The 21,319-nt window shown below is 34.0% G+C and overlaps 1 protein-coding gene across 2 annotated transcripts in view; it reads right to left on the bottom strand.

Moving 5' to 3' along the window:
* SMCHD1 (structural maintenance of chromosomes flexible hinge domain containing 1) overlaps positions 1-21,319 on the bottom strand; it is a 150,484-nt gene that overhangs the window by 59,691 nt on the left and 69,474 nt on the right. For both annotated transcript variants that reach the window (XM_059138660.1, XM_059138661.1), the window contains 10 exons: positions 20,965-21,104; positions 20,228-20,362; positions 16,983-17,210; positions 12,740-12,888; positions 11,138-11,226; positions 10,421-10,539; positions 7,494-7,661; positions 4,030-4,155; positions 1,584-1,663; positions 1,200-1,357 (listed from right to left, as the gene is read on the bottom strand). In XM_059138660.1, the coding sequence (XP_058994643.1) occupies positions 1,200-1,357; positions 1,584-1,663; positions 4,030-4,155; positions 7,494-7,661; positions 10,421-10,539; positions 11,138-11,226; positions 12,740-12,888; positions 16,983-17,210; positions 20,228-20,362; positions 20,965-21,104 (1,392 nt within the window). The remainder of the gene's footprint in view (positions 1-1,199; positions 1,358-1,583; positions 1,664-4,029; positions 4,156-7,493; positions 7,662-10,420; positions 10,540-11,137; positions 11,227-12,739; positions 12,889-16,982; positions 17,211-20,227; positions 20,363-20,964; positions 21,105-21,319) is intronic.

Below are 21,319 nucleotides of genomic sequence, written 5' to 3'. Positions count from 1 at the left end.
AAAATGTACATCTTGTTTAAATATTAATGAGATTCTGAAGGAAACAAAACTTCAGTAATCAGCATTCCACAATAATCTGTCTATAAAAACATACTAGTCATGATAAACAACTCTCTTTAGTGTTACATCTCCTCCAGAAATCTAACACACACATCTTTGCTATTATTATTCCCTTGTCTTATTTTCAGTCTGCAAAGATGCAAGGCCTACTAAGCAAGACCAAGACTGTGGATACTCAGCAACCTACAGTAAAGGCAATTGGTCATAAATCCTTATGCTTTACGTATTCTGAGAACACAGTGTTTATTTTGTCTTATGCTTTTCAACAGCATACAGCAGCTAAACTATTATTACATATAGTATTTCCCTTATGTTTAACATTCATTAGGCACCCATATGATGGATATAATTTTTTAATCACAGGAAACAGGTCTTATCTCCTAAAACATTTAAAATTATGAGTATAAAGGCTACATATATATGTAACTTATTAAAAATGGTTTATTTTCTAATCTAAATTTTTTGGTCTGCTTGTAACTATGTATAGGTATGCATCCATTTAGGGAAATAGAGGTCTTCAAGAAAATTACCTGTAATAAATACCATTTCCTATTGACTTGGCACCTGGCCACATCCCACTAAAATTTTTTGCTTACTTAAGTGTCTCCTGCATTAGACAGAACTCACTGGAAACTGTCATATACATTATTGGAACTAAGAGCCCAATATTATAGTGCCTGGACATAGCAGATATTTAGGAAACATTTTTTGGTCTGAAATATCTTTAATCATAAATTCTGATGTGATGTATTTTCGTCCAAATTAAGTTAAGCAATCCTGGCTCTATTTGGTTGAAGATGACATTACAATCTATTTAGTAGAGCCCACAAAGTTCTTGTCATTTAGCAGTTCATGTCTTTTTTGCAGAATTTCACAATCCAATGAATGGACAAACACAAACTCAATTAGAACAGGTTCTCAGTTTATGAAGAAACTTTCAGTTTATTCTTGATCATTAAGGGAATGTAGGACATAGAGATGAAAGAAGACAAAGCTAAGTCAAATGTACTTTCTTTGCCATTTAAAAGACTATTGCAGGTTTGCTTTTTTATCATGCTGAACATCTAGGATAATTTATTCCATTAATGTAAAAAGCAAATTATCATTACAAATTAATTTGAGATTTGTGACTTACTCACCAGTGAAAATACTCCCTGCTAAAAAGGAAGCATCCTTGTCATACTTAACATTGAGACGAATAGGTTTTTCAGGATCTGGAAGAATCATTAACTTAATTATAGGTCCTTCTATGATATTCTTGTTATAGATGGCTCTAACCTGCATCATATGTTCTCCTCTAACAAGGGGGAAAAAAAGAGATAAAGAAGTCAAATTACATTAATTATAACTTAAAAATTCTAAGACAGTTTATACAAAGCTTAACTCATTTAAAAAAACCTCTCTATTCCTGTTTAGTTACATTTTCTAACACTAAATAGAAGGCTAATTATTACTCTTAACTTCAAGGAATAAGAAAAATCAATCTCTGTAATACTAATAACTATCAAACTTTTGGTTCTTACCTAGGAGCATAAACACTGAACACTCCCAAATTAGCCCTGCCCCTTTCATCTGTTTTATGCTGTTGGTTTGAAGGAGTGAGCTAAAAACAAAACAAAACAAAACAGTTAATTAGAAAATTCTAGAGATCAATTTCTTTTCCTCTATTACGATGTTCTTTTCTTCCAATACTATTTTAAAAATTATATTTGCACATACTTCTATAATCTTTAATTTCCTAATCTGAACTAGAGAAATAATGTAATTATTTACATATTGAGTAATTACATAACACATTTATAGTAATTGTAATATTTATAATTTATATATTTTTATATTCATATATTGTTATTTATCTATCATTATATTATATTATATGTAATTTATAATTTATACTATATGTAATTATAGTAATTACATAACTCATTTATAAATAATTACATAAATAATATGATTATTTACACATTGAGTAATTATATAACTCAAAGGACAATCATCACTCAGCTTCATCAATTAAACTACAATTTGGTGTATTTCAGTTTTTAAGAAATACACCAAAGTTCACTCTTTCAATAACACTGGTATTTCAAGTGAGGTTTGGTTATACAAACACTGAAGCTATGTTCTAAAACTGGGGATTGTGGGGAATGGCACAGGTGAAATAAACATAAATATACATTTAAGTCAAGAAATCATAATACCATGCCCATTTTTATTTCATCTTTCTCTTTACTTTTACTCAGATATGCTCCTTCTATCTCTGTTGCAGTGTGACCCTCTTAGAGAAAACCAAGCTCACTTTCAAATAATTAAGAATCAATGGTACTAATCATCAGTTAGAAGAATCTCTCAGTCTTCTACAAATGCTTCTCTAGAAACTAGAATAATATTCTTTTTTGTGGTAGAAAATAATCAGTTTAACTCTTCTAGAAGCAAACAATAAGAACAAAAGTGAATTTGTAAACAGTTGTAGCAGAGTATCAGACTCTCTCCTAAGCCTAATTCCCATTTCTGCTTAATAGAACCTAAAAAATAGGTAATTATGCCACACGCAAACAAACAAAAAGCAAAAGGCAAAAGTGAGTAATCAAAATGACAGAATAAAAAATCCTATATTTGTACCTATCCTATCTATCCTCTCGTCTCTCAATGTGTCTTTTGCAAAGTATTTCTTCCATCTGGGTCATAAATTCTTGTTACCAAGGCAGAGAAGCAAGCCTTCTATTTCAGGTTAAATAGCAAGCAATATCATTGTCTTTTTTTTTTTTTTTTAAACAGACTTTAAGATGTCTGATCCTCATTACTATGAAAACAAGTCCATGTGGATTACAAGCTATCTTTGGCACCTTAATCTTCCATACGACATTTAAGATCAACTTGTCAGGTCCTGGAAATCCCTTTTAGAATTCTTACTGAACTAATGGATTACTTTTAAAGAACTGCATATTTACATAATATCAACTGTTTTCATCCACTGAAATTATAAAATGTTCGTAGAAGCATACTTAAGCCTAGCTGAATATAACCCCAGGGAATTCTGTGTTACCTGGGAACAACCTGACTGGGACAAATTAATTTCCTTCAACAAGACAAACTGTGTCAAAACATAACTTTGCAATGGGCAGCTTCTCTCATTTCCCCTCACAGGAAGGCCCTCCAATTCTGTATGAGGCACCCAAAGTCCCCACTAGAACCTCAACAGCTGGCTACCCCAGTGCTCATGTAAACAGGTAGTAATCTTGGACTTCTTAGTATCAAGCAGTATGTTTGCCCCCAAATGTTACATGGCCATATTCACACTTGCCCCATACTCCAGAATACAAGTCAGTTTAAGTCTAGCAGCTTTGCTCAGGTCCTGGTAGCTCTCAATAAGATATGTTAGAAGAAAAGTACTCACATAACTTTTCTTTTAACTTTTACCCTTAACTTGTAAGTTTCCCAAATAACACCTGTTCCTTAACCCATCCTGCAGGTCATTCATTATATTTGTCTTTACTCATCTTCTCAGTATTATCTATTCATCCTAATCTGAAATCCAAATATTATTAGTATTGTAGAATAACCACTCAATCATAATTGTAGGTTGTTGCCCCTTGTTACACTGCTTAAAAGATATAAACTTGACTTCCTCAAAATAATTATGAAAATTTTTTAAGATTTAAAATAAGCAATAATAAAGGTTATAGAAGACTGTATTTTAAAAAATATGACATCTAGGGGCGCCTGGGTGGCTCAGTGGTTTAAAGCCTCTGCCTTTGGCTCAGGTCATGATCCCAGAGTCCTGGGATTGAGCCCTACATCGGGCTCTCTGCTCGGCAGAGAGCCTGCTTCCTCCTCTCTCTCTGCCTGCCTCTCTGCCTACTTGTGATCTCTGTCTGTCAAAAAATATGACATCTAACAACATTATCATGACAATGAAACCCAAAATTCTAGGTGGATGAAAATTATGTAAAGGATGTTTAAACTTACCTTTAAATTATTGGCTTTCATGAGACTTATTTTAACCTGTGATACAGGTGCTGGATTATCCCACTGGTCACAAAGTTGAACAATGAGTGGATTCTGTAGTTCTCTTCCATTAATCACTGGAATGGACTAAAATAAAAATATTTTAAGAAGTACTTAAACAAATCTGTCTAATGATGTAATTACTACTTGTACACTTATTAAATGATTATTTAATTTATCTCTGTTCTAGTTAAAAACAGCTTCTTTCACCAATTAAACTTTTGAAAGTCAATTATATTGTTACAAGTGATCATCTTCTTACAGAAATTATCAACAATATAATAAAGGAGGGAAAGCCTTTGACATTACTAGCTTCTAACACATTCCTGAAAGTTATATATCAGAACGACTTCGAAGGAAGTAAAGTTTATCTGAGGTTCTCAGATGTAGTATTGGCTGTTTATAGTTTATCTCTTCTGTCAATTGTCAGCACTCTACCACAGCTTTCTACTGCTCCTTAAATAGACTAGTCGCTGATAATCTTCACTGTCTAACTTGTTTAAAACACCTCTTGTTTTTTCCTTCATTTATGTAAGGCTTATTTAATTCTGGAAATCTGCCTGTTGACCTTATTAATACTGAACATATCAAAGGAAACACATTGTCTAGCAAGAAACCTGATAAAAGTTCCAATCTAATGGGTCAGATTTTAAAAGTTAAAAAAAAGAAAAGAAGATGGTAGAGAACAGACCAGTGATAAGGTAAAGCTGATTTATCATCTCTCTCCTATCAATAATGTTCCCTCTACTTCCTCCAATCTCCACTTTACTGGAGGTAGTTGATTACCAAATAATGTTAGGAGGTTGCTAAAAATGGGGAAAAAATTAAAAATGTATTTCAGATAGGACTTGATTTTTTAAAAAAGATACCCTTGAAACTAGTTTGATTAAAATGCTTGACCATTACAAAGTTTACATGGCTATAGCTGACTATATTCCAATCTGCTGAAGTTTATTAAAAGCCTGAATTTAAAAAATTGATGACAGCTTCCAAATGCAAACATATCATTGTACTTTACTCCTAATCACATTAATTGTCTACCCATCAAACAGTATCTACTTTAAAGAATATTCTTTAATAAACAATCTGTAGCCTTAGCTCTTAGTTGTAAAATTATCTGGGAAAAAGTGGAAAAAATCAGTATCCAAAATCAAATGTTTATAAATACAAATCTGCCCTTTGAAAGGGCATTACATTAGTACTGGCATGTAATTTAATGTTTCAGGATTTGTTTCTTCATTTATAAAATAAGAATGATAACAATACATCATGTAAAGATTAAAGAGAGAGTAGATGTGTATGTTAATATAACATTTACATATTTTTTTCCACTTATGTTAGTGTTAAATCGGTTCCCTTTATCCACTTCAGATCCTGTTGGAGGAAGGTAGGTCAAGAATTAATTAGGAAATTTTAGAAATCTTATATATTCAATGATACTTTTACAGCCTTATCTACATATAATGATATCTCTAACAAAGTGAGAAATCAGTTTGTTTTAAAAACTTCTGGATTTCTATGGTATCTGCAAATCAATCTAATATGAAATTTAAGTTAAGCTGTCATTATTTTTTACATTCTCCAACACAAAGTCATATTAAAAGATGAACATGCCAACATTTTTTCCACCTCAAAATTTAACAATTATTTCATAACACAGTAAACCAACAAATCTTTTATTGACATCACTGGGCACAAAGAATATATTAACTTATATGGTATAAATGCTCCCAGATAAAAATAAGTGCACTGGCTTTTTAGTAAAACTTCTCAGTCAAGACAGTATTACAGAAAAAAAAATTTAAAGCTCACAGTCTTCACTTGTTTATCTTAAACTCACAAATTAAAAAGAGCAATCTCTTAATTAATTGATTAATTAATTAATCTTAATTTTTTCCCCATTTTTAGCAACCTCCTAACATTATTTGGTAATCAACTACCTCCAGTAAAGTGGAGATTGGAGGAAGTAGAGGGAACATTATTGATAGGAGAGAGATGATAAATAAACATAAACTTTCCTTAGAGGATCTGCTCCTTTAACAGTATAATTTCACCCATTATCACAGTGATATAAGCTCATTTTCCTTTAGGAAATAATGTAAGCTATGGGGCGCCTAGGTGGCTCAGTGGGTTAAGCCTCTGCCTTCAGCTTGGGTGATGATCTCAGGGTCTCGGGATCGAGTCCTGTGTTGGGCTCTCTGCTGAGCAGAGAGCCTGCCCCCCCCCCACTCTCTGCGTGCCTCTCTACCAACTTGTGATCTCTCTTTGTCAAATAAATAAAATCTTTCAAATAAATAAATAAGTTATCAGAAAAAAAAAAATAATGTAAGCTATCATATCAATAGGTAAAGCCCTGTTAGACCAAAACTGAATACAACATCTAAACATTTTAAAATCAGAATTCTAAACATTTAGTTAAAACTCAACATATTTAACAGACATTTCCAAAATCAGTATTTAAGATTTAACTACCTGCATAAGAAGGTATACCAAGGTTTTATGCATATAATTACTTGGTATCTAATATGCTTTTTCAAACTCCAGAGAAAATATTTAAGACAGTACGACAGAACAATGAAACAAAATTGGGAAAAAATAGTAACTGCTGAAACTTGGGGTTCACTATGCTATTTTCACTTTTACAAATTTGAAAATTCCTATAATACATTTTTTAAAAAATTTTTTGAAGATTTTATTTGAGAGAGAGAAAGTAAGAGAGAGCATAAAGCAGGAGGTGTGGCTGAGGGAGAGGGAGAAGCAGGCTCCCCAGTGAGCAGGAAGCCAGACATAGGGCTTGATCCCAGGACCCTGGGATCATGATTTGAGCTGAAGGCAGACGCTTAACTGACTGAGCCACCCAGCTGTCTCTGTAATAAAATTTTTAAGGTGTCAATTATTGCAGCATTTAAAACATTTTTTTAAAATTTTAATTCCAGTAAAATTAACAGTTATATTAGTTTCAGATATACAATATAGTGATTAAACACTCCTTTATATTACATAGTGCTCACCACAATGTTATTACACTATTTTTTAACAAATGAGAACACAAGTGATAAATTAAATAATGAAGTATTAAAAATCGTATTACTGGGCGCCTGGGTGGCTAGGTTGGTTGAGCAACTGCCTTTGGCTCGGGTCACAGTCCCAGAGTCCCGGAATCGAGTCCCACATCCGGCTCCCAACTCCACGGGGAGTCTGCTTTTCCCTCTGACCTTCTCGCCTCTCATGCTCTCTCTCACTGTCTCTCTCTCAAATAAATAAATAAAATCTTAAAAATAAAATAAAAATCGTATTACTTTGTCCTTTTATTATTATTGCTACTTGTTATTATTTCAACAATATATCTATTCTGATCCACTCATAATCTGAAAGTAATAAGTCATGTGACAGTAAATTCTTTCAAACAAGGCAGAGTCACTTACCTCCTTTAAGTCTGGCCAGTCTATAAGGAGAAGCTTTGCTGGTGGTCCAGAAATTAGCTGCACTCGAATAAAGTCAGAAAATTCACGCCAGGTAAAACAAAGATCCTTATTTCCAGGAGGGCCTGGAATAAATTTGATGCCTTTTACACTTATACTTTGTGTATTTTCCTAGTGATGAAAGGTACATCAAGAAAAGATAGAGTATTATGCTTAATTTTTTAAAAAGGCAAGAAAATGTCATTTATCCAACTGCATATAGACATGTCTCTGCATAAAACGATAACAAGTAACTTGCACACATACCAATACTGGCACATTATGAAATTCATTTCCTTTAGAAGAGAAATTGAATTTCTTTTTTGTGAGGGAGACATCTAAAAGGTTCTGGCTAAGTCCTTTTTTTTTTTTTTTTTTTTTTTTTTAAAGATTTTATTTATTTATTTGAGAGAGAGACAGTGAGAGAGAGCATGAGCAAGGTAAAGGTCAGAGTGAGAAGCAGACTCCCCATGGAGCTGGGAGCCCGATGCGGGACTCGATCCCAGGACTCCAGGATCATGACCTGAGCTGAAAGCAGTCGTCCAATCAACTGAGCCACCCAGGCGCCCCTGGCTAAGTCCTTTTTATTCTTTCCTAATTTCCCTCTCATTTACATGGTCTCCTTTTTACTCCCCAACAGCAAAGCAAGTGCTTGCCAAATACCCTTTGCACTTGTTCTTTCCTGATCTTTGCAAAATTCTTTACCAATCTACATGGCCTTTAAGTCTCCCATATAGGATACCCTGATCAGAGGGGTATTCTCTGTCCACTCTATACAATGGCACTGTTTCCATTACCCCATTTTATTTTTCGCACTCATTTCTGATCACTATTCCCATTATAAGGTGATCTCCAAGAAGGCAGAGGCTTCAATTTGTTACTGCTCAATCTCTGTTTCAAATCTTATTAATGCAGATCAATGAAACTAGCCTGATGCATTCATATAAACCAATTCCATATGGGCAGGAGCACTACACCATTCACATTCCAACAATTACCCTTAATAATTTTGTCATCTTAAAGTCCTGTGGGTACTTATCCATTCTATCAGATTTTAAAAATCAGTTAAAATTTCATGTTTTATATTCTCAAACAACTGTTTGTAGAACATTTTCTGTATAAAGACATTGCAAAAATAATTCAAATTAATTTCCACCCAACCCCAATGGGCACAGAATTTTTTAATATTTGGAAAACAAACTAAATATTAGTAAAACAGGGATGCCTGGGTGGCTCAGTAAAGCCTCTGCCTACGGCTCATGATCCCAGGTCCTGGGATCCAGCTCCACATCGGGCTCTCTGCTCAATGGAGAGCCTGCTTCCCCCTCTCTCTCTGCCTGCTTCTCTGCCTACTTGTGATCTCTGTCAAATAAATAAATAAATAGTTTTAAAACAGAAGGCTCCATTTTCTTTCTGCAGAGACTGGGGAAAGTGTTTGCAAGTGGGTCAAGATAGTATCTATCTGTTGTAAAATGACACTAGGAAGAAAGTAAGTCACCTTGGCTGAGAATAATGAGCTTTGGGAGGATAAAGGTGTGAGATAATGCTTCGGTATAATATTTAAGGATATTTTAGGGCATACTGAGGAAACGGAAGTCTCAACTGATAGTATAAAATGCGTATAGTATATAAACAAAAAAACTACGTATAGTATAAAAACAAAAAAACTAAAAACAAAAAAAACATGATAAGAGTGGCTTGCTTGAGAATGACAGAAAAGGATGTGGGAACAGAATACACACAACTCTTCCAAGGAGTTATACTGTAGAAAGAGAAATAGAGCAATAGAGGGATGGGGAATTAGGGCCAAAAGGATGTTTTGGCTGGGATGGGGGGGGGGCAGGTAATTTGTTTTTTAAGGTAAGAGATACAACAGCTTGTTTACATGCTGATTGGAATCTAACAGATGGGGAAAGTTGAAAATGCAGGATGCCAGGCTACAATTTAGGAGAAATTATTGAATGAGGATGGGTATCTGTGCTTCAAGTAAAGATTGTTCATGCATAACGGCAGAAACATAGTTATCTTCTGATTTAGACAAACATAGGGTGAAGATAAATAATGGAAGGACCTGAAAGTCAAACATTAAAACCTTATCTCTGTAAAGTAAACAAAACATCATGAAAAGTTCTTCAGTACTGTTAAGATACAGTAAGCTGTGTTGAACACATTTATGAAAATAGAAACTCTAGCAAGGAAGGGCAACAAAGAGGCTACTCTTGTGATTACTTCGTCAAGTTAGAAACTATAATGGAGGCTCTAAAAGGAATAAGAGTTTTAAAAAAGCATTAAATGCTCTAAGTGGATTCAACTTTATCTGTCCTTGGAATTTCTACTCTTTCATCTGCTCTGGTCTGGAAGGTTCCTTAAAGGTCCAACTCAAAACATTTTTTTCCCCAAAATTTGCCTTTGATCTCTCCAAGCAGAATACATTGTACATGCTTGCTTCTTTTTTAAAATGAAATAATTCCACTGCAGTTCTTATTTTTCAAGCTAATCTCAATTAACTGCAAACCCGCCCAATTAGTTTTTTCCCTAGCATATACTATTTAATGCAGGATGTAAGCACTAAGAAATTTTATTTAAGAAAAACTACTTCTATATACATATTAAAATATTTATGGATAAAATGTTATAATGTATGGAATTCACTTCAAAATTATACAGGAAAGGGGAAAGTGATGATTATTGAGACTGAGTGATGAGAACATGGGAATTATTCACGCTATTCAATTTTTTGTGTACATTTGGTCATTACAAAACCTTTATGGCGCCTTTCATGATTTTGCATTGTAAACACCAAAATCAAACTTTTTTTAGTTTAGTTTTTCCCAAATTTTGTTAATTGTAAAACAATGGTATAAGCCAACTGCCATGAAAAGAAGCCATACCTGAAAGGTAGTTTTCAAATGAGAGCTATCAAGTCCAATCCCAGCAATTCCCAAGGCAGATAAAGAACTTGGTGAAAATGCCTGTATCTGATTTCCATACTGATCTGTAACTATTACAACTACATAAAAAAGGATAGTTTAAAACTAAAGTTATCTTTTGGTAAAAGATATAAACCTCTATAAATACATTTGAACATTTAAAATTATATTTAGAAAACCATTAACTTTGTTCTCTTATGTACTATTTTGTAAGAAGTAATAATACTTGCTTCTTTTATAATCACAAAAAAAAAAAAATCAAGACTCTACTTAAGTACATTTCTAATTATATATTTAATGTGGTGTTGACGTTAATCAGATTTTTTACCATCAAATTTTGAAGAAAATAACTTAGCATTATGTAATATTCTAGGTATAAGAAAAATAATCCACTAATTGATATGAATCCATTCATACACTTACTTTACACTTGTAATATTAAATATTATTACTTCTAACAAAAGCCAATTTTTCCATGAAATTATTTTTGCCAAACTGATTTTAAAATTATGTCAATCTAGGCAAAGACAATGAAATACAGCCATCTTTTCCAACATTGAGTTTTAAAACAGTAAGTACACATAAATAAAAGCTTTCCTTTCAGATCACATATGCCAAAGCACAAATGTAAGCACATATTATAGAAGTATTTTAAAGAAAAAAGCAGATCATACTAACCTATTTCTCCTTGAAGCTCTTGGCCCATCTGTATTGTTTTTCCTCCTTTTAACTCACATTTTAGATGTTTAGGTTCATCAGGAAGTGGTCTGAAATGAGTTAGCAAGTTAAAAGGCTTTAGTTACACCACTGATTGTGAAATTATGTGAGAAAAATATGCTAAAGAATAACATATATAGGGGTGCCTGGGTGGCTCAGTGGGTTAAAGCCTCTGCCTTCAGCTCAGGTCATGATCTTAAGGCCCTGGGATGGAGCCCCACATCAAGGTCTCTGCTCAGTGGGGAGCCTGCTTCCCCCCCCACCTCTCTGCCTGCCTCTCTGCCTACTTGTGATCTCCATCAAATAGATAAATAAAATCTTTTTTAAAAAATAACATATATGTATTTAAGACTTGTTTTTTAAAACTTAAATATAACACTCCTCCAAATACCTCAATTTATAGAACATCACACTATTATCCCAAATGGAAACAGAAAAGATAGCTTACAAAGAAGTGTTCATATCATCTATTCTAGATAAAAGGAATTAGGACAAGAGAACAGAGAAAGAAAAAGCGGGTAAGGGGTGCCTGGGTGGCTCAGTGGGTTAAAGCCTCCGTCTTTAGCTCAGGTCATGATCCCAGGGTCCTGGGATCAAGCCCCGCATCGGGCTCTCTGCTCAGCAGGCATCCTGCTTCCCCTCACCCCCCACTCCATCTCTCCCTGCCTCCTTGTGATCTGTCTGTCAAATAAATAAATAAAATCTTTTAAAAAAGAGGGGGTGGGTCAGTAAGAATAATTCATCATCAAGAGATCTGGCTGTGCATAGAGAGTAGTCAATATAAAAATTTTATCTCAGAGGTGCCTGAATGGCTCAGTTGGCTGAGTGACCAACTCTTGACTTCAGCTAGGTTATGAACTTGGGATTGTGAGATCAAACCCCACATATGGTTCTGGGCTGGGTGTGGAGCCTGACTAGGATTCTCTTCACTCCCTCTCTCTCTACCCCTCCCCGCATGTTCTACCTCTCAAAAACAAAACAAAAAGCCTGGGAATACTATGAAAATGGATGGAAGAATTCAAATGAATGAGGTTACTGGAACAGGTGAGCAAAGAACTGATAGGCCAGGGTGAAAGATTTATATATATATTTATGTAAGTCTCTTCTCTCAGTAATGCATATTAGGTTTGTTTGGACTCAGGTTTAAAAATCATCACTAAGTAATGAAAGAATTATTCCTTGTGAACACCATATTCACTGATCACACTCTTCTGTGTTTTTCGTCTGTCATTTTACAGGCATTTTCACTACTGCTTGCAGTAGGAGGGCTTTCCTTTAATGACAGATCTAGCTCTCACAGATACCAGAGAGTTTATTAAGCACAAGGTACATAAAATAATAAAATACTTAGAAAGGAACTTAACCAAAAAAAAGTGAAAGATTGGTGAATTAATCACTATCTCCAGTGAAGTTTTATTTCAAAGACAACCTACTATATTTCATAGAAATTACAATTATTTTCTACATTAAAAACAACTTTCACTAGCGTGCTTTGGAGAAACACCTTTTTTGTCATAATATGCCAAATTTTGAAATATTTCAAAATAGAATATGTTCACCAACCTTACTGTAAATGCACTTTCCAAAGACACATGATCATCTTGGAATGAAACCTGGCAATACCGCATATCTTTCACAGATGTTGGTACTTGTACATCAGGAAGGAGACCCTGTAGCAAGTGTTCTTTGTTAATCTCAGGAGTCCAATTAACCTAAAAGAAAAATTATATTACCTAATAAAAACATAAAGTTTAGTCCAATGTCCCCCTACTGCCACTTACCTTACTGAAGATCAAAGTTATAAATTTAACCATCTCCAAAGAAAAAGTTCGTTTATGAACAAAAATCGTGGTCGTTCATATATTAAAAAGATTAAGAAGTTTCTTCCTTTCTAAAGAGTCCACTGAAAAACCAGCAGAAGTAATAAATCAATTCAGTGAAGTGGCAGGATATACCCAGAAATTGGTAGTATTTCTATATGCAAATAACAAAGTATAGAAAGAGAAATTTTAAAAGCACCATTTGCAACTACACCAAAAAGAATAAAACACTAGAAATAAACTTAACCAAAGAGATGAAAGACCTAAACTCCAAAAACCATAAAACTCTGATGAAGGAAATTAAAGAGGACACAAACAAATGCAAGGATGAAGTAGAAAAATTCATATTGTTAAAATGTTCTATTATCCAAAGAAATTTACAGATTTAATGCATACCCTACCACAATACCAACAACATTTTCTATAGAACTAATAACACTAAAATTTGTAATGGTACCACAGAAGATCTGGAGTAGCCAAAATAATCCTGGGAAGGAACAAAAAGGCTGGAGGTATTACAAATACCAGATATTAAGAAATACTACAAAGCTGCAGTAATCCAAATAGTATGGTACTGGTACAAAAATAAATACATAGATCAATGGAACAGAATAAAGACCCCAGAAATAAACCCATGATTATATAATCAGTGAAAAGGAGATGAGGATATACAATGGGGAAAGATAATCTTTTCAATAAATGGTGCTGGGAAAACTGGAGAGCTACACGTAAAATAATGAAACTAGACTTTTTTTTTTAAAACTGGACCATTTTCTAATGCCATACACAAAAATAAACTCAAAATGGATTAAAGACCTAAATGTGAGACCTGAAACCATAAAAAGAGAACACAGGCAGTAATTTCTCTGACATTGGCCAAAGCAACATATTACTAGATATGTGTACTAAGATATGGGAAACAAAAGCAAAAATAAACTATTGGACATCAAAATAGAAAGATTTTGCAAAGCAAAGGAAACTATCAACAAAACAAAAAGACAACCTACTGAGTAAGAGAGGAAATCTACAAATTACATACCTGATAAATGGTTAGTATCCAAAATATATAAAGAATACATAAGAATCACCCAAAAAACCCGGGTCTGATTAAAAAACAGGCATCAGACCTGAATATACCTCTCTCCAAAGAAGACGCAAATAGCCAAGAGACATAGGAAAAGACGTTCAACATCATTCATCATCAAGGAAATGCAAAATCAAAACCACAAGAAGGTATCACTCACTCTACACTTGTCAGAATGACTAAAATAAAAAGCACAAGTTATAACAAGTGCTGCCAAGTATATGGAGAAAAAGGAATCCTTGTGCACAGTCGGTGAGAATGTAAATTGGTGCAGCCATCGCAAAAGACCAGTATGACAATTCCTCAAAAAATTAACAAAATACTATATGATCTCATAATTCCATTACTGGGTATTTACAAAAAAAAAAGAAACACTAATTTGAAAAAATACGAACCCTAGGTTTACTGCAACATTATTTACTATAGCCGGGATATGGAAACAACCTAAGTATCCATCAATAGATAAATGACAAGGAAAATCTGATGTATATATACAACAGCTATATGATACAGCTATAAAAAAGGATGAGATTATGCCATTTGAGACATGGATGGACCTGGAGAGTTTAATACTAAGTGAAATAAGTCAGACTGAGAAAGAAAAATGTGATCACACTCATAAATAGAACCTAAAAAAAAACACATGATCACACTCATAAATAGAACCTTAAAAAAAAAAAAAAAACCCACAAAACCCCAACCAAATGAATAAACAAAAAGCAGAATCAGGGGTCTGGGTGGCTTAGTTGGTTAGGTGTTTGACTCTTGATTTCACCTCAGATTGCGATCTCAGGGTCATGAGATCGAGCCTCACGCTTACTGCACGAATGTGGAACCTGCTTAAGATTCTCGGGGCATGTGGGTGGCTCAGTGGGTTAAGTCTCTGCCTTCGGCTCAGGTCATGATCCCAAGGTCCTGGGATCGAGCCCCACATTAGGCTCCCTGCAGCAGAGATCCTGTTTCTCCCTGTCTCTGGCAACTTCTGCCTACTTGTGATTTCTCTTAAATAATCTTAAAAAAAAAAAAAAAAAAAAAAAGATTCTCTCTCCCTCTGCACCCCCACCCCTCTGTTTATCTGTGCACTCTAAAAAAATTTTTTAAATAAAATACCATACTGATCAAATCATATGATCAATTCTGGGAGGTGATATTCAAATTGTTTATTAAAAGAAACTTACTGTCTTTGAATAAGATCTAGGTTAATTCCTGTTCAGCAAGATGAGAAAACAAGTTATATTTACTTAACTACCATTCTAGCCACCTTTTGGTTTTAATTCATTCTTGAATGCTTTTAGCTCTATTTTAATTTTGCATCTCCTCCTTTCCATATATTAATTTGTTACTTGATCCCTTTTTTAGGTTGAGTATCTTACTCTATCCCACTTTTAAACTTGTAATCCTTTCTGTGTAAGAATTTTTAGTTCAACTTTCTCCTTTAGCCCTCCATACTTGATTCTCAAATCACGGATATTCTAGTATTTTGACTCTAGTTTATGCTGTTCTAGTCTTCTTAGTTATCTTTTTATCTTTTAAACCATGTTTTATTCTTTATCATATATATGGATTTTTTTTTTTTTTAAATAATGGAAGAAGCAGAAGTTACACTTTTCAAAAAGGCTTTCCTTCCCTCACTCTAGCTGTGTTATCCCTTTAATGGATTCCCAGCTCAGTTAAGGGCTGCCTTTCTTCAATATTGGAGAATTCTCTGAAGACCACAAAAATCACATTAATGAATACACATTTAACAAAAGAGTAGAATGTAGTATTTTATTGTCAATAAAGAGGTGCATGTTTTAAAATCTTTGTAACGCAACAAATATGTAACTACTAAATTTGAGGCAAAGGATGTCAATTGCTGATCACATGCTTAGAGAATGGCAAAAAGAAAGTTATATATAGATGGAATCTCTTCACTCAGTTTCTTCTCAACCTTGATAAGAAGCCAGAATGTGGAAACCTAACCATGAGAAAGCAAGGAACCAGTTCAGAAACTGGGTTCCTAGCACCACTTTTAAGCCACTCAACTTCACATCTGTTCATATAACAGATGTGCCTTTAAAATGGCTTGCCTCCCTTTCCAAGAAGGATCAGGATTACGGCTCTATCAATAATCCAGTCCCTCATTATAGAAGGAAAAATTAAACTGGCTAGGGCAAGGAATATTTCAAGTAAGAGTTCAAAATAAGGTCAGCTAAAATTCTTTTAAAATACTGGATCCAATATATGGAAACTCCAGATGGCTATAGAATAAAATAGTACAAAAAAATAATTTCTACCTCCTGTCCCACATAGCAACTCTCCACAAATTTAGTTAATTGGGATCCCCTTATATAAAGCTCTGTAAATGTTGGCCTTCCAGAAAAAGGGGAATGTTCTGTCTCTAATTGACTCAGAGAAAACTGAATTTTTTAAACTTTATTTGGTCACACAAGATTTGAGTTTTTTCTCTATGGATGTGAAGGAAAAAAGTATAGTTAGTTCTGCTACACTGCTTGGTTTGAAAATGCAAATTTGTTCCAATGCTCTTAAAACATCAGGAAGAAGTTTGAGTACGAAGAAAATTTTACATTTCCTAGTGCATACTATCATCCATGAAAACAACAGGTGAACATGGAAAACTGTACCCAGCTAAACCAATCCATGGAAATAAACAAACCAAAAGAGAATTCCAATCGTTGGCATTTTGTTAAGTGTCAAAATCATTTTTGTTGCATATGAATCATTCATGTTTCAAACTATAGCATGAAACAAATTCTTATTTAGGCTGGAATTTTAAATAACAATATTATTCTTCTGTGATAAGCTTCTTCTTAGAAGTTACCCTACAATATCTCTTGTTCAGAGTTTTACAATCAATCATAAAATAACCAAAATTCTTCAAATAACAATCTGAGATACTTACTTTAATTTTATCTGCTAAAGTTGATGTTATATGAATTTCTCTTTCTCCTTCATCATACATTTGAAAAATAAGATTATGCATAATATCGCCTGCTATCCAATTAACCTCATCCTGATGTTTGATCTGGATTGCCTTTTGTCCTTCCACACTGAATATCTGTAATCTTGCAACATGGCTACTAGGAAGCAACTTAATAGTCTTCTCCACGGGTACCACATCTTTACAACTCTAGGAAAAGAGAAAAATACAAAAATACATTGGCATCTGCACTTTTTTGAAAATATATTTTTGGGCTTTAATCGTTGAGTCTTCTACATTGCTTAAGGATTGATTTCCAATACTATGGAAGATCATCTTATACACTGTTAACGTTCATAGGTTTAGGCATTAAGAAGATACCACGCTACTGATACCACACTATCAAGTTGTAAGCATAAGCCACAGACTTAAAGCAAAAAACTAGGGTATTTGGATTAAAAGGATTATTTTCATCTTCTTTGGAATCACATGACAGATTCAGTAACTAGCACCTATTAATAAGATAAATATGTAAGAAATTAAGAATGTCCCATAAAATCAGAGACAAACAGTTGACATAAAATACACGAACTACACTGAAAAAATACATTGGGGCAAGTGAAAAAGGCAGTTTATAGCGAAATGAGGATTGTAGCTGACACATTAATAATTCATTATGGATATATCGATGTCCCACATGTCAGTAAGGATGAGCTGGATTATGCTCAAAAGCATAAAAATTAAAGCACATTAAAAGCACAAAAAATTAAAACATCACATTATTTCATAATTTAGGTTATAGTGCATTCTACAGGATACACAAAATTCAAAATAAGCCTAAAATATCTTCACATCTTATTTAGCCAATTTCTCCTTCCTCATCTAGTTGCAGTCATTCCTAAGCACATCTACATAACTAATGACACATATAAAACTCCTACCTCATCAAATATCACGTAAATAACCCATCCTCTATTATAAACATATTGCATTTACCTGATTCAAACTCAAGCTGCTGCCTTTGGATGAAAATTTTCCAATGCATATTATAAGATACACTATGATATTGGTCCTAACTCATCTAGATTCTTGGTCTTCTTCCTGTCACTGCTCTATAAAATTTACATAATTCCTAATGCTCACCACCCTTTGCTTCCAAACCCAGATTTCTCCCTAACTCTAAATCTTTCCTTCCTGAATCTCCCTGATCTTTTGCAAGGAAGTATGCTCAAAAACAAGTTGCCCATGTTTACTGAATTTAAAAAATACATAACAAAAGAAGTGCATAAGAGGAATCTGAAGGTTATCAATATAACCAGCTTGATATGAAGTGGAATGAAGTCATCTCATTCTAGTGAAAAGAACAAAAGCTGTCTTTTATCCTTTTGAAGCTCAAGATATGTTAATTGATATATAATTAGTAGGAAGGCATCACTTAATCAACTGGTTAGGTTAGGTTATGCATTATCTACCATATCAATAATGAAGAAATCACATTGAAATATTTTCCTTAAGTATTTGTTGTCCCATTTTTGCAATCTTAGGAGATCAACTGCTCACAACAATGGCTTGCCTTCCTCCAGGCCGGCTTCACCTTCCGCCATGATGTATTATCCAGTAGCAAGTATCTTACTAGTACATTGCCAGAGAAATCTCTTTATATGAAAATACTAACCACATATTTATTCTTCAAATTATACATATAAATTAAGGTTTATATGTCCCTCAGTGGTGGTTTACCAGACTTTCTAAGAAACAGTATAAACCATAAGAAACAAAAAAATAAAACTGACATATAGATGCCACATTTTTAAAAAAAGACTTTATTTTAGAGAGAGAGAAAGCATGAGCAGGAGGGGCAGAGAGAGAGAGAGAGAGAGAGAATCTCAAGCAGACTCCACACTAAGCGCAGAACCTGATGCAAGGCTTGATCTGTCAGCATGAAAATCTGAGCCAAATCAGACAAATGTTCATCATCACCAACCCTCAGGGAGATTCAAATTAAAACCACATTGAGATATCACCTTACACCAGTTAGAATGGCCAAAATTAGCAAGACAGGAAACAACATGTGTTGGAGGGGATGTGGAGAAAGGGGAACCCTCTTACACTACTGGTGGGAAGGCAAGCTGGTGCAGCCTCTTTTGAGAACCGTGTGGAGATTCCTCAAGAAATTAAAAATAGGGGCGTCTGGGTGGCTCAGTGGGTTAAGCCACTGCCTTCGGCTCAGGTCATGATCTCAGGGTCCTGGGATCGAGTCCCGCATCGGGCTCTCTGATCAGCAGAGAGCCTGCTTCCTCCTCTCTCTCTCTGCCCGCCTCTCTGCCTACTTGTGATCTCTGTCTGTCAAATAAATAAATAAAATCTTTTAAAAAAAAAAAAGAAAGAAATTAAAAATAGAATTTCCCTATGACCCTGCCATTGCACGACTGGGTATTTACCCCAAAGATACAGATGTAGTGAAAAGAAGGGCCATCTGTACCCCCATGTTTATAGCAGCAATGGCCATGGTCGCCAAACTGTGGAAAGAACCAAGATGCCCTTTAACGGACGAATGGATAAGGAAGATGTGGTCCATATACACTATGGAGTATTATGCCTCCATCAAAAAGGATGAATACCCAACTTTTGTAGCAGCATGGACAGGACTGGAAGAGATTATGCTGAGTGAAATAAGTCAAGTAGAGAGAGTCAATTATCATATGGTTCACTTATTTGTGGAGCATAACAAATAGCATGGAGGACATGGGGTGTTAGAGAGAAGGGAGTTGGGGGAAATTGGAAGGGGAGGTGAACCATGAGAGACTATGGACTCTGAAAAACAATCTGAGGGTTTTGAAGGGGCGGGGGGTGGGAGGTTGGGGTACCAGGTGGTGGATATTATAGAGGGCACAGATAGCATGGAGCACTGGGTGTGGTGCAAAAATAATGAATACTATTATGCTGAAAATAAATAAAAAATAAATTAAAAAAAAAATCTGAGCCAAAACCAAGAGCTGGACACTTAACCAACTGAGTCACCTAGGTGCCCCTATAAAAGGGTTAATTAAGAAAATTACTAATACCATATGTTACTATGCCATTTCATGTTGCTTTTTTTTTCATTTTAGCTAAAAGAATCAAAGATACCTCATTTTTTAAAAGTCAAATGTTACATAAAATACTATAAAGCTGTTATGAAATATTTGTATGAAAACAATATAATATCAATGAATAAAACAACTTACAGGTATTTCAATTTTTGCTTTAAGAGTCTGGTCTTTTTTAATGTTCTGTACTTGAATAGCAGCTCCTGTTAAAATACTGGTTCCAGAACTGCTGCAATCTACAACGTAGACTGGAAGGTTTGGAGCACCTAAAAACTTTTGAAAACATACAAAATAATTTAAGACTCCAATCAAATGTAACAAATTATTCAATAATTTGTTTAAATTTTCAAATAATCCACTATAACTACTACTTCTGGCTATAAACAGGAAAAGGTAAAACAGAATTCACCAATATTCTAGACAATTTCTGAATGAAGAGTAATTTTTTATGATTCTAAAATTTATGACTTCTAAAATACCAACTTCCTCAACCATTTTTTTTAACTTAACCTATTTCAGTTTTTTCTTTTTGTGCTTTTACTTACAACCTTTATTTGTCTACGCATCCTTAAACCTAAAAGACATTTCTATCATTCTATTCATAAATTAAATACTTCACCTCAATTGAGGAGAATGCATCAAGAAAGGAGAGGAGGAATGTTTTGTCTATAAATTTCTCTACGAAACCTGGAATAGGTGATGCCTTTTGGCCAAAAAGTACAGAATGAAGTACCCAAAAGTTTCTCCACGAAATAATCATTAAAGATTAAAATACACTACAAGTCTCACTATAAAGTAGCTAAAAGAGATAGTTATGTTCATTTACTACCATGCTACTCAAAATAAAACCTACATTTTATCTTACAATAGCTTACCTTACAATGAACAATCAATTTTGGCTGTGTTGTTATATTGTCTGATTCATCCAAAACTTCTACCTGAAATGGGAAAGCTGTTCCATTTTCTATAACTAAAATTTCAGAATCAGGTTTCACTTTCAATCGATGAGGGGGACCTACCAGAGAATTATAGAATGAAATACAGATTCAAGTTTCTAAGACTGAAATATTGAAATAGGAAAAAAAAAAAAAAAAGCCTTTAACATTTTAAGTTTTAGTATCTTAAAGCTAAGGGGGGAAAAAAAAAAGGAATATCCATGTTTTAATTATTTCTATCCCCAAAATGCAGATTCTATAAACAACCAGAGTTGTCTCAACCGTATAAAATGTT

The sequence above is a fragment of the Mustela lutreola genome, chromosome 11, assembly GCF_030435805.1.
Source record: "Mustela lutreola isolate mMusLut2 chromosome 11, mMusLut2.pri, whole genome shotgun sequence".
Taxonomy (NCBI): domain Eukaryota; kingdom Metazoa; phylum Chordata; class Mammalia; order Carnivora; family Mustelidae; genus Mustela; species Mustela lutreola.
This window is presented reverse-complemented; position numbering and strand designations above follow the sequence as displayed.